This window comes from Phoenix dactylifera, unplaced genomic scaffold (genome assembly GCF_009389715.1).
Source record: "Phoenix dactylifera cultivar Barhee BC4 unplaced genomic scaffold, palm_55x_up_171113_PBpolish2nd_filt_p 001037F, whole genome shotgun sequence".
NCBI lineage: Eukaryota > Viridiplantae > Streptophyta > Magnoliopsida > Arecales > Arecaceae > Phoenix > Phoenix dactylifera.
The window spans coordinates 53,797-68,946 of NW_024068390.1; the positions used below are offsets into that span (position 1 = coordinate 53,797).

A 15,150-nucleotide genomic window follows, 5' to 3' on the forward strand; every position below is an offset into this window, starting at 1 on the left:
GAGAAATAAATGGTCATCAGAAGGATGAAAAATTAATTTACACTAATAATCATAATATTTTATATATTTATTATTATATTATACTATAAATATAATATTATATTACATTATATCATAATACATTAATATTATGTTAAATAATTTAATATTATATTAAATTATTATTCTATAGTATACAATATTATAGTACTATATTATAATAATATTATATTATATTATATTAATATTATACTATATCATATATTTATGTAGTAATACATATTATATTTTATTATGCTTTGTTGTATAATACTAGTAATGTCCTTTATGGTCATTTTGTCACATAAAAATACTTTCATAGTTTATTTACCAAACACGTGTTAAAGTACAATAATATTTTAGAAATGTAGTTACCAAATAGCAAAGAGCTTTTATAAAAGCTCTGTTTCAGACAGCTCTACTTCCAAAAGCTCTACTGCCAACAACTCTCTCAAATAGGGCTTAATCACCTAGCACATTCAGTCCAAAACCTAGACCCTAGTTGAAATTGGCAATCAAGGGATCCTCGAGGGTTGTAGAGCAGAATAAGACCTAGAATTACCTTAGTGTGCACCTAACTGGGCATAGGCTCGAGAGAGCCAATTGTGTGGCAGTCATGCAGAAGGTATGGGAGCGCCTAGAGAGTGGCAATCTAGATCCCTATTGATGATGGATAGAGTGACTTTGGTCAGATCCATCCTCAATTCCATGTTTGTTTACCTCCTCTCTAACAGCATACAATCGAAGATCCTACTGGTGCAAATTGAGCAGATGTTTAAGAGCTTCATATGGGCATCTTATAGTGGTTAGGGCAGGGTGCATGTGGTTGTTTGGGGCTCGTTCTGTTAGCCCTCCCTAATAGAAATCTCGATATTCAGTCACTGCTTGTTAAGAGAGAAGCCATAATTGCTAGACATGGTGTGAGGTTCCTGCTTGAGCCAGAGAGCCTCTGGAGCTCGGCGATGAGGGCCAAGTATGGTTCATAGACCCTTGATGCTAGCATACGGGCTAGTCGGAGTTGCTCGTTCATCCGGAAAGAGGTTTGTACCCATGCATCGGAGGTCTCCTCCTGCATTAGATAGCTGGTCGATGGATATGATGGGTGATGCATGGCTCTCTGACTTTTCCTTGAGGGAGATGGATTACAGAGAGTTTTGTGATCTGTTTCAGCCTAAGGAGAGGAGGTGGAATATAGAGCTGGTGGCCTATCTCTTTTGTGAGCGACCAGCTGAGAGAATGTTCTCTATCGCAATTCCTTCCTATAGTAGCCCTAACTGATAGTTTGGAGGTCCTCTCTTGCAGTCCAATGGTGAAAGCGAGGGACCTCTATGACCTGTATAGGAGAGACACACCCCAGAGGATAGGTAGGGCGTGGATATGAAGGCTCGGTGTTCACCCCAAGGTTAGCCTTTTCATTTGGAAGATGGCTTGGGGTTCTCTTCCCACCAAGAGGGTATTGAGGGACCGAGAGATGATCATCCCTTCGACCTACCCTTTTTATGATGATGTGGTGGAGACTATGGATCATATTCTTTTTTATTGCTAGAGGGCCCTTCATGTGTGGAGATTCATTGGCCAGCCCACAGACTTCCTCCAGTTAGCTATGCCAGCCCTGACCTTCCTCGAGTCTCCATAGGGCAGTATCAGTAGTGTGCAGTTCAGGCAATGGGGCGTCAAGGCCTCTTATATCGCTTACCCATATCTGGCTGACTAGAAATGCCTATATCTTTAAGGGCACTAGACAACCGGCTCGTGTTGGAGAGAGCCATAACTCAAGCGGCTGAGGTTTTTTATCCGACTTTTGTTGGAGTGACGGCGACAACTCGAAATACTTAGGACTCGTACTCTACTCTTACAATGACCCGGTTTGTTACCTTTATATGGGAGCCCCCATCCCCAAATTTTATGAAGGACAACTTTGATGGTAGTGTGTTCGATGGAGGCAGCAAAGGAGGGGTTGACTTTGTGATATGAGGACCAAACTTGACATTGCCGGCAGTCGGCGGATTTACGATCTTTGATATCTCAGCTTTTACTGCAAAAGTGAGAGCAACCTGAACAGTCATTATCTATGCTAGGTAGATCTTGAGGGGCAACAACTTTGCGGTTGAGGGTGACTCAGCCACTGTGGTCAGTTGGATCCAGGGCCGAGCAGGGGCGACGGCCTCACACTTGCTTTTGGTCGACATTTAGAGCAGCTCAAGGGAGTGCACTTCTTTTGTAACTTGGCACTCCTACTGCGGGGTGAATAATGCGGTGGATTAGGTCGTCTCCTATGTGGCGGAGCACTCAGGAGAGGTTTTATGGACCACTTTCGTCAGTTATATATATATATACATATATATATATACATATATATCTACATATATATACATACATATATATAAACATATACATATACATATACATATATATACATATATACATATATATACATATACATATATATACATATATACATATATATACATATACATATATATACATATATATATATATATACATATATATATATACATATATATATATATATACATATATACACACTCTTGAGTTTTGATAATTCGTATTAACAAAATAATTTTTTTTGAAAAAAGGCAAATAGAGCGATGAGAAGGCAAGAAAACACTTCGTCAGTTATATATATATATATACACACACACACACACTCTTGAGTTTTGATAATTCGTATTAAAAAAAGAATTTAAAAAAAAAGGCAAATAGAGCGATGAGAAGGCAAGAAAATGTAAAACTCTGCATCTGAAAAACATGAAATATGGAGATGGTGACTATGGAACCACCTCAATGTGCGGAAGTTCATGTTTTATATTAGAATAGATAGTCCCATGTTTCACGTGGAGCCTACAAATTACTTCCAATCTCCATTCCAATGATAAAATTATTTTGAGGTTCTTGTACACGTCATAAATTATTTTATTGGACTTCTCTAGTTGCCGTCTTAGTGTAAAATTATGAATGATAAAATTTTCTACATCCCAACATTGGTCATAACTTATTATATCCACCTATCTTAAAAGGCAATAGTTTGCCAGGAATGTGATGCATGTCATAAGAGGGAAAAAACAGCAAAAAAAGAGAGCATGTGATGGATAGTCATGATTCCATCTAGCACTAGAATAGAAGGGAAAAAAGAGTGGGAATGTAACATATGCCATGATGGAAGAAAATCTAAAAAAAGAGAGCATGAGATAGATGGTCAAGATTCCATCTAGCACTAGAATAGAAGGAAAAAAAGAGCGGGAATGTAACATATGCCATGATGGAAAAAAATCTAAAAAAAAGAGAGCATGAGATGGATGGTCAAGATTCCATCTAGCACTAGAATAGGAAGAAAAAAAGAATGGCGACAATTTGAGAGAAAATGCTATTTAAATGTGCAATATATATTTTTTGAAAAAAGTCTAACCCTGCAATATATATATTTTTCCAAAAAAATCTAACCTATTCACATGCATTTGCATATGGACATGGGGAATTGTTTATAAACATGAAGATGATTCCATTCAATCATCCATTTAATTAACAAATATATGGCCCCAAACTTATGGTTTAACTAGCACTCCATTTATAACAAAAATTGTAAGCCCTTCATTTGTAGTTCATTTTAATCTTGATGACCAACTAAACTACTTTGAAAATAGTCTTGAGTTTTATATATGGTAGAAGAAAGAGAAGATATTCTAAAGTGTAGACGGGCTAGAGAAGTACATTTAACAAGCCACCTTGCTTGTTTCCCTCCTATCAGTCCATTTTCCTTTATAATTATTTTTTATCTTCTTTTTGCAGTCCAACCCCTAGCATCAAGATTGCATTTTTTAGCTTCATGGTTATGTGCATATGATCGAACGCTCTCAAACTTTAATTTTATGTTGCCATTTGAATGACTTTATTTTTGTGTTGTCTATTGCATTCATGACTTCCATAATATCGAACATTCACAAACATGTGTGAAAGGTAAATTCTCCGGATTATGTATTAAAAAAATAAATTCTGAAGATTCCAAATATTACAATTTTTAATGTTTTCTGATACAAAAGATATAGTTCACCACCATTCAAATCTCACAAATTAATGATATTTTTTATACACAAAACTATAGATTCAAAAATTATCTTGTCATTGTCATCTGAAAATGCTTCACATATGTAGAATCTCTCTACTTACTAAACATATCATCATACGATATCTAGTGACATTTGACCTCAGCTGCTATTGACAGACTGCCTGTAGTAATGCGAGGATCATGCATTTGCTATATAAGCGTCCTAATATTATTCCTATACTTGCAGCTTGCTCCACCTAATCTTATTCCTATGCTTGCTCTCCCATTTCTCTTGATTCCTGAAGAGCATAGCGGCAGGCTGTAACTGCATCCCTGACAGAGAGAAACACCTGATCCTGTCCAATTAAGTTGATAAAGTTTGATGATACCAGCTTCACTGCCACCTCTGACCTTGGATTTGTTATAGCCATCTGCCAAAGCAATTGCAAGGAGCTTATAGTTTTATTCAACAAGATTTAAGATGTGTTTCATGTCTCACTTGTGTAAGCTCACCTTAATTTTTCTTCTCTCGAGAATTCTGTAGACTTCCTTTAGCATCCCAATGCCAGTGTTGTCAATAGATGTCACCCCTGTCAATACCAAAAAGTGTGAAACTAAGGCCATTGTAATCAAATACATTTTCCCATCGACCCACTGTAATAGAATTTGAATGCAAGATCATCACTGTGAAGTGTGAACCAATGGTGCTTTGGCTACTCAGCCACTGGTTATTGCTTTTCTGAAATGTCACAAGTCAAGCAAGCTCCAATTACAGAAAAGCAAGCTCATAAGCTAAGTATGAAGGCAAGGTTATGATTGCAATCTGAGCCTAAGCCTTAAATATCTGTTGGAGAATGGACAAGCAAAAATAAGCTAAAAAAGCTTAAATGAATTGATATGCATATGTTGTATCACAGACATGCAGTGGAAGAGGTAGAGGCAGAGACTTGTCGGCAGTCACTCGCAACAACGGTATTCAGAAAATAAGATAAAGAAATCAAATTAATGGATATTCAAGTAAAGAGGAGGAAGGGGAATCAAGGAAGGAAAATAAATGCTTATTATGATAATAAGGTAGTGAAATGTTTATATGGAATTGGTTGGTGCAGCAGAGGAAAAAGGGGTAGATGGGAATTTGATCCACCTGACTAAAATGACATGAATGTACATGTACATATGCCATTATATGCGATCATCATAAGAGCCACTATAAATGTATTACATTGCTGTAACAGTCATTATAAGTTGTTCTTAGGACTCAGCTTACTGCAAAGAGAGAGCATCACTGCCTTGCATCAAATATATATTATAATCCATGCAAAATTACTTATTAAATGCTGCACATTAGCTGTTATCATAGTTAGGCGACGCAAGTTATTTTATGTCATTTTACATGTTCAATATATGATGGAGAGTGTAATAAATAAGTGGTCATGCTGCTATTTGAATCGATGAGATGTGGTCAAGCTGGCAATGAACGAATTAAGTCCAATTAGCCAATAGATAGAAGAATATATTGAAATAAGGCTTAATCTAAACAGAAAACAGTGTGGAAAATTTTGGTGCAGTGCTTCTGTTAGATTCTTTTGTTCAAGTTCAGCAAAGTAAATCCAAATGCCATATCTTTGGCATGCCAAATTGCGTAGTTACGATCATCCCTGATGCTTATACCCTAATTCACATGGTAATGGTGCTAAAGCTTGTTCTAGTCAAGCAGTCCAAGTATTAGTGGTGATTGAATCATTTTCAAGGCGCTGCAGGTCTACCCTCAAAAGCATACAAAGCTTACCACCGATATCAAGAACAACACACAGAAGATCTTCCCCATCCTTTTTGATGATATTCTCTTCATCTTCTACCCATCTTGAGATCCTGGTGGTAGCAAAGCATGATGTTAACTCATGAAAGGAATTTGACAGTTCCAGAGCACTAGTAAGAGTGGAAAGGGGAACAAATGAACTGGTAAAAGAATGCTTTTTGTTACCTTTCCCTTAGATAGCCAGAGTTTGCAAAGTAGATAGGGGAACCCAGTTGTAGGATTAGTATATAAGGGAAGCTGGATGAATCTGGATATTGCTCGATGTCACGATACATTGCAGTTCCTCTTATGTTTCCAAGCTTGCAAGCACCGGCCTAGCCACATATAACAATGCTCTTATTACTGACAAACCTACCTGTGAAAAAGACAATATAAGATTACTAGAACTGGTACTAATGATGAGTAATTACTTGCCTAGGTAATAAACATCATAACTTTTTCATCAGCAGAACTGCACTATTTGGTCTTCAAAGTGCATCGCCAATAAGTTAAAGGCCATGGCAATGTTTTGATCAAGGAATGCAATGGAGTTGAACATTTATATGAAAAGAGATAATGAAGTTGTACAACAACTATATTCGAAACCATTATATCAACGATCTTTCACTTCTCTCATACCAGGTATTCCTATTCATTTATCTGTCAAGATTGAAAGATATGGATCCTATATATATATTTGGTGAAAAAAGATATGGATCCGAGGTAATATTATATTATTGAAGCAAATTTGATCTTGAGGACAGCAACCCTATAACTAAGATCTAGGGTGCAAGTGAATTATGTACAATGAAAATACAACCAAAATGCTAATATTGATGTAGCTGCAGGAAAAGTTTGGTATTATTATGGATATTGCAGTGTAACACTTCTTTATGCCTTTCTAAAATATTTCTTCGTTTATAGAATTCCTGTAACCAATAGACAAGTGGTGGAAAGTGAAATAAATAGCTCAGTAGCCAAAGATCCTTACAGATGATGCAAGACCAGCAACCATGTTGAATAATACAACCCCAAGGAAAGCAGCCATGCAGATACAGAAGTCGAACTTGTCCACCTTGAAGAGGTGGTGGATCTCCTTGTACTCAATAAGCCCAATCATGGCAACTACAATGATCGCTGATAGAGCCACTAAAGGAGTGTGTTCGAAGAGAGGAGCCAAGAATAGCAACACCAACATCATGCAAACTGCCATCACCACATTAGACATCGGTGTCTTGCATCCCGCATGAAAATTAACTGCCGACTTAGAAAAGGGCCCTGGTGTGACACATTCGCCATTCTATAAGAATGCTGCAAGGGGGAAAAATATCTAATATCGATGTAGTAGCAAAAGCATAACTGAATAAGCTTCAACAAGTACATTCAATTAATTCTGTTTTCATTAAATTCTTGTGGCTAGGTACCACAACAAAGACCATAGCAAGCAGTGGCAGTGAAACCAACTAATTCCCAAGTTTTGTAGCTTAAGAGGGTGATGAATGTAAGGACATGTTTACAGGTGCTAGGGTTTTGGAGAGTTCGACATTACTTTCATTTCCAGTATTCCTAAATATATGAATTTTCTAGGCAACTCTGAAAGGAAAAATAAATTTTTTTGTGTCTTCAAAGATGTACTCAACTATGTGTACAACACAGCACAAACTATAATGGGCATACATCTTTGACCTATATTCAATATACAGCTAAGTTTAAGAGTAGTATAATAAAAATAAAAGAAACGGAAAAAAGATAATAATAAAAAGAAACGGTGCAAAGAGAATGAAGTAATTCTTTTATCAGTGATAAATCATAATCATAATCATCTAGCATTTTCCCAATTACTTGGGATCAGCTTTTGTCGGTGATAAATATGAACTTTAAGCGATAAATCTTACCAGTTGTGAGATAGCATGAAAAGAAAGAGCCAGCTATGTTCATCATCCCAAAAGCTATCATTTCCTTGTTCCCATCTATTTGTTCATTTTTCAGCAATGCTAGGCTCCTTCCAACAGCTATTCCTTCCTGAAATAAAAGGCTAAAATGCTAACTACAAATGCATTACAAAAATATAAGTTGTTTAAATAACATTATAAGAGAGAGAGAGACAGAGAATCTTGCTCTTTACCGCTAGTGCCAGGAAATCCGAAAGCAATCCTGCTTTCATAGCCGTAGGTAGATATTGAGACTGGAATTTTAATTCCGTTATGGATATCGGATTGAGTCCTTTTCTCAGAGTGCCAACCTGCCAAAAACATAAAGTTGATGCACATTTAGTACAAAGAGACATGAAAAAAGAAAAAAATAAGGTGAAAACATTATTGACAGGATGCATTTTAATCTGGTCATACATAAAGCCATTACAATTTCGTTCCTGAGAAAAGGAACATTAAAATAAGTGTTACCATGTAAAAGATTCCTCGACTACTTATGATGGCAATGGTTTAGAGTGGTAACCAGTGTAGGTTACGAAGCCATTCCTACTTTTCGAGAATAACCTCCATCAAAGGTCACATTTTTTACAGTAGGAGAAGAAGATGGCCGAGCGGAGGCAGAGTGATGCAGGAGCATAAGCCCAAGCCGGAGGTGCGCGTGGTGATTGAGTCCCTTCCTTGGATGAGCACCAAATCACATTGGGTCCAAAAAGTTTCAACAACAAATCACAGTGGGTTCAAAATTTTCAGCATCAAGTCACATTAGGTTTAGTTATCTCAACGCCTAATTTAATTGAGTCCAAAGCGTTGAAAGGTCTTGATTTAATTTAGGAGTTATGTAATTGAGTCCATGCGTAAAAGGATTGAGTCTATATATATGAGATTGAGCCCATGTAATAAGTGGTTTAGTCCATATTAGGTTTAATTATTCCAACACCTAATTTAGTTGAGTCTAAGGTGCTGGAGGGTCATGATTAGCTTTAGGAGTTGTGTGATTAGCCCATGTGTCAAGATGAGAAGAGTCCTCTTTGATTAGGATTCTTGACCATAGCGGCATGCATGAAGAGTCCTAACTCCCTTGGACTCTATCTCAATGCACCAAGTGGAAGTCTAATTGTGGTAGGAGTTTGGATGGTTGACCCATTCAAACAAAAGGAGCCTTGGGCGTACGTGAAGAGCATCTATGGGAGGCATATGAGAAGCCTATTTCACACGCCAGGAGAAGGTTCTAAGGATTGGATAAGCTTTAGTTGGTAAGTTGTTTAGAGGATTTAAATTTTAAAAAGAGTCCTTATGTGGTTAGGAGTCCAAATAAAAATCCTGGTTGTAACTTCTTATATTTGCCAACCTCTCTCTCTATAAGGAAAGTTATGAAGAATGAAATCAAAATTAGAATTTGTTTTCCAAGCTTGAGTTTTCTTCCATGGAAAGGAGAGAATCCTTTTCTTCCTTTGGTGTGACGCCAGGAGGGATGAAAGAAGAGAGGTGAGACGCCATCTTCCCTTCTCCCATCCGTTGGATTGGTTGAGGGAGAGATTCTCTCAAACGACTCCATATTTATCCTTCCATATTTCACGCTCATCCATATTCACGCCTCCTTAGGATTAGCCACGTTAACCCCTTTTTAACTTCTCATCCTTATCCACAAAGCTCACACCAATATTCCCTTGCGCCAATATTTCATCCGCTAAAATCCCGTCATGCCACCTCATTCCCTACCATCCGCTGCTCCTAATCTCATTAGGATTCAGATTAATCCAAGTTTCATGTCCCAAACCCTTCACACTCAAACCCCATCACGTCCTCCCTAGAGTCCTTCTCCAAATAAAACTCTAACTAACCACATTGCAGCCTAACTAACATTTGGTCCGACCAATTTCAGCCGCCACCTCAAATTGGTGTCCAATTTCAGTCAACCAATTACTCATCCTCGAGCCCAGTCTGATTCAACCAGCAACCCACCTTCTTTCTCCTCCATACCATCCACAAAGAACCCTAGCCGCCATCACCAAAAAAAGTAGAAGAAAGATTCAGCCACCATCATCATCATCTACAAAAAAAAAAAATTACAGCAACCCCATCCCGACTGCATCACAGAGGAGAGAGAAGGTAGGTCCCTTGGGTCCTTATATATATATATATATATATATATAAGTTTGTACACCATATGAAATTTGATAACAGAAAGTACCTTGAGTATTCTTCAAAAAAAATCTTGAGTATCTTAATATCTCTAAACTGATGATGACCTCTGATTCATGGCCTCTCTTTGTTGGGCTTGCACATGTATTTCATGCATTGTATGTGTAAGTATTGGTCTAATAAACTGTATCCTTGTTAGATGGGAATCTAGCAACTGATTATAGTGTTACTTGCAGATATATTTGAGAAGGATAAGCAGTATACAACTTCAATTATGAATACTGGAAGTAATTAGACATGAACACTTATGTTAAAATATTTGCAGAAGAAGAAAAAAATAAGAAAAGAGAGAGAGAAAAAAGTGATTTTATTTCTCTGTTCCATCCTATTTGATATATCTCTGATTATAGCGTTACTTGCACATATATTTGAGAAGGATAAACAGTATACAACTTCAGTTATGAATACCGGAAGTAATTAGACATGAGCACTTAACTGTAGGGATTCCATGATCGTCCCCATGGACAACAAAAGCAAAAATACCTCCCAGAACCACCACCAGCAAAGGAGCCATTGCTGAGACCCAGAATAGCCTTGGAACTTTTGTTTTCTGAATTTATTTATAGTAAAAGTAATTATATGTAATTGCTGCTTAATTAAAATTTTTGATGGAAGGATATGGGGAAGGTGAAAAGGAAAAGGAGCTGAGAGAATAGGCCATGCTAAATTCCCCACTTACCAGATGCCGGCTGAGAAGTAGAAAGCAAAGAAAGCATATACCAAGGACTGCACTCTGCCATTTCCACTGAAACATAAACAAAGAAGATTGTATAAGATATTAAAGAAGCACGGATTAAATTAAATGCTCTTCCCACCAGGCATCCATTCTTTGGCGCAATAATGGGAAATGCTCTAAAAAAGTTGGTCCAATCTCTAAAAAAGTTTGCTCATCGCATGCACGCTCGAACAGTGCCCTAAAAAATATGCAAAACTAAAAAAAAAAAAAAATTACAATCTTAATGCCATTGAATAATAATAATTTCAATTCATACTAAATAATAAAGTTAGTCCAATCTCCATCACGCTCTGAATCCATCATCCGGATTCGGCACGCGACAAGGCCTTAAAGAGTATGAGGCCGTGTTGCAGACCCGGATGATGGGCTCTGGGCATAACAATGAGTTGTTTACAAACTTTTGTTGATAGCAATGTGAGAACTAAATCCAAAAATAAGAAACTCGAAAAACAAATACAGATTCTATTGGTGCGAGCAAACAGGTTACATGCCACTTGCTACGCGGCTCGAATCAACGAATCTGAGCCATTGGATAGAGAGCTGATTCGGAACCACCGGCTTTCTCTTGGATCATATCTGAACTTCCCATTTGATTGGATGCTGACGGCATTGGATCATTATAGTTTGACGCTACGAAGATTACGATCGGTTACATTTGGCTTTAATCAACTAATCCTCGCCATTGAAATTCGATTGCTGATACGGATATGGATCATTTGTGGCCGTTCGATTCTATATGGTTTGATGTCGTGGTAGAAAAGATTGTATATATCGGACGGTTCAGATCGATCGATTCTCTATGGAGTGACTGATGGATTGGCCAGCGAGAAACCTTTGGACTCGGTCATTCCTACCAACGGCAAAAGCGGGCCCCAGTCTCCCTTGCTCCGCTGTACTAATTATTTATCCAAAACGAAAGATTTATCTTATCCAGATGTTTAAAAAGAAGCGGAAAAAAAGAAAAAAAACTCTTTTCTAACCCAAAAGAAGGAAAAGCTCTTCGTTTTGGATAACTTTTAACTCAAACCTCTTATTATTTAGAAAGCAAGAAGGTGAAGGAGAGGTTGAAACAGTGCGGCTTGCCGCCTTTTTCTCACCAAAAAAATAAAAAGGAAGAAAGAAAAGATAGAAAGAAAGAGAGGTAGAACTATATATGATTGCTCCTAAGGGGGGAAAGGAAAGGCAGAGTTTGTCATGAGATCAACCTCATGTCTGTACGTGAAGACCGAATGCATCACGGAGATGAGATCAGTCTTGGCTGTGAAATTCTTTAATCCGAGCATGCCTTTGAGCTGTTGCAGAATTATGATGATCGCCGTCCCGCCCATGAATCCGGTGATGGTCGACCGGGATAAGAAATCCACCAATATCCCAAGCCTGCAATGACATGAACTCATATTCGATCGAGATTGTTGAATAGAACAATCATAGAAAATATGTGTTCGATCCATCAAAATTCTCACCTGAGGAACCCCAAGGCTGTTTGAAGAATTCCAGTGAAGAAGGCCGCGGTGAAGCATAACTGAGCGTATAACTGTGGATTGTCAGAGGGTGAGACTTCACCCGAAATGATTGAAGCAAGAAGCAATGAGGCTGCTGCAACGGTTCCGACTGCGAGGTTGTTTGAACTACCCAAGATCGCATAGATCAAAGGTGGCACGAAACTAGAATCTACAATGATAAAAAAAAAGCAGGTAGAAAACAAAGATAAAATAAATGCGATTAATATCTCATTCCATGCACCTATGAGGTAGGATCGGATTTTTTTTCTTTTTTTTTAATATAAACAAAAGAAAAAAAAAGGGGAGAAAGAAGAACTTACATAGGCCAATAATGGGAGGAAGATCGGCGAGGCGAGCATAGCTAATGCCTTGCGGGATCGCAAGGCTGGCGATGGTGATACCGGCGAGAAGGTCGTACCGGAACTTGGCGAAGGTGTAACTGGGAGCCCAACCAAGCATTGGAACAAAATATTTGAGGGCGGTCCATGCTATGCCGCATGCCGGGAGGCCTTTGAACTGGCGGAAGGGGTCGTCGGGGAAGAAGGTCTCTTTCAGATGGGATCTAAAAGAGGCAACAAACGTCGTCTCCGCCGATAAGTTTACCTTGGTAGGGGCCTCCTCCGTTCCCATGGAAAGAAGATTGCTACCGGAGGCGAGGAAGAAAGGGAGAGGAGGGGGAAAAGAAAGGGAGGTTGGAAGGAGAGGTTGCGGTTGCAGCTTGGCTGAGTGAGAGCCGTTTATAGAGAGAGAGAGCTGTTGGGGAGGGAGACGAGAGAATGGAACGATAACGCGTGGCATACTAACACGTGGCGGCTGGAATGGTGGGATCTTGACTAAAGCTCTTATTGCTAAATAGTAATTAGCTATAAAAACAGTGCCCAAAATTTCAATAACCAATGAGAAATTGATTGCTTTTTTCTGTTAGAAAATATAGGAAAGGTGAAATGCACAAATTTTTTTAAATAAATCAAATTTTATCTATCGTATTAGAAGTACATATGAAGCTGCTTGATTTTTATCTCAAATTTTGTAATAATCTTGCAATATTGGTGCCGTAAGTTGAGAGAAGTTGATCTATCTTTTTAGAAAAAGACTGGCTCACATCAGATTACAGAGCTTATATAGTTACATATTGAAAATACAGAGATCGTTTTATTCACTTATGGGATTGTTCAACTTGCCAAATAATTTAACGAGTCTACTTACAGACAACTATCTTTTGTAAGAAAAATTTATTGCTCTTTTGTATTTTTTTTTTGCAAATTCTTTATAAATAGCTTATATAAATTTCTGTATTCTAATAAAGACTGGGGGCTTTGCCTCCCTCTTCATAAAAAAAAAATAAAAATAGAAAAGAAAAAAAAAACAGTGCTCATTCAATTGTGTAAAGATAAAGAGGGGGAGAAATTAGTGTAAGAATGGGAAGAGACGTACGGCTTGCTTCTTGTGGTGATGTTGTCATTCTTGGAACCGAGTGGACCGACATTAAAACCTCGTGCGTCTAAGTTTTGTAGGTGAGTGACGTCTTAGACTTTGCCCTTGTTTTGTAACCTGGTTTTTGTTTAGATGATGCCTTTGCAATAAAAAACAGTAGCTAGAGGAGGGTCATTGCATCTTCTAAGGTTTAGCCGTGAATAGTAATTTTGTTTGACGGTTGGTCATAACAACCCTACGAGACTAATGCCTTTTGTAACTGGATAATGTTTCCATGAATTGCATAGAAACAAGAAGCTTCACATGGTTTTCTAGCGACAAAAATAGTGAGAAAACTAAGGCATGTAGATAATTTGTTACTAAAACAAGGCATCTAGATGATAAAAGCGAATCCTAGATTAATGGCAGCATTATCTTTTTCATCTTTAAATTTATTTTAGTAGCAAATGTTTCAAGCAGACCATGTTATCTATATAGGTGTATAATTCTATTTTTTGGGAAATGGCCATGCTGAGAAAAATAAGAATATGTATGTGTGTTATAATGTTTTAATGATCACAAAATCATCTAGTTCAAATATTGCATATTATGTGTGTAATGTGTTTAGTTCGGTCTTATGAAAAATTGTTTAAGTTGCTTAGACTTAATGATTATAATTTTGGACTAATCTATAGTGATGGGGGGCAAAATGGATCGTCATGCTCAGGACACGGGATCACCACAACATCGATCGGGCAGGACTATAACCATGCTTAAAACCGGCCCAATCTCAGACTTCGCCGAAGGCTCGGTTGACCTCGGCTGGACCTCTCCGCTACTACGACCGGCCATAACTTCTAATACCTGCAATGACGTTCCGAGCCCGAGCTTGGAATGTCCCGCCGAGTCAGTTGCGAAGCCAAAGAGCTCCTTCGACCGCGGGACTATTCGTCGACGCGCCCCAACCGAGTTCGAGGTGCTCCCTATATTCGCCGACGCGCCCCGACCAAGCTCAGGGAACCCTTATGTTCGCCGACACACCCCAACCGAGCTCGAGGCGCCTTTTGTATTCACTGCTACGCCTTGACCAAGCTCGGGGCGCCCTTATGTTCGCCGATGCGCCCCAACCGAGCTCGGGGTACCTTTTATATTCACTGCTACACCCTGACCTGAGCTCAGGGCACCTTTAATATTTGACAATGCGACCTGACCCTTAAGCCTGGGGCGCCCTACCGAGCAAAATCTCGGAATCAGGAAGGTTAAAGCTGACCTTAGCACCCGCCAAGTTGACTTCGTGAAATACATGACGCGACCCTTCATCGAGCTCAACTTCACCCACGACCGCGTCCACGTGCGTGCCCTCACCTGCCTACGTGGACGTATGTCGGACGTCGCCACGCCATGCCTCACTTGCTGGCCAACGACAGTCAAAGACAACGCCATGCTACTCCAACTATATTCCGTCACACCTATCGATGCCTTACCGT

General features: G+C 38.6%; 1 protein-coding gene across 1 annotated transcript; it reads right to left on the reverse strand.

The window, feature by feature from the left end:
• Positions 1-4,017: 4,017 nt before the first annotated feature.
• On the reverse strand, positions 4,018-12,986 carry LOC103695718 (probable sulfate transporter 3.5). The gene is given in 13 exon segments (XM_008777112.3): positions 4,018-4,512; positions 4,595-4,671; positions 5,871-5,953; positions 6,066-6,210; positions 6,213-6,255; positions 6,871-7,157; positions 7,775-7,901; positions 8,005-8,121; positions 10,449-10,562; positions 10,692-10,757; positions 11,954-12,125; positions 12,212-12,419; positions 12,571-12,986. Coding segments are annotated over 13 exon segments (1,911 nt in total). The 5' UTR covers positions 12,881-12,986; the 3' UTR covers positions 4,018-4,350.
• Between the last annotated feature and the right edge of the window lie 2,164 nt (positions 12,987-15,150).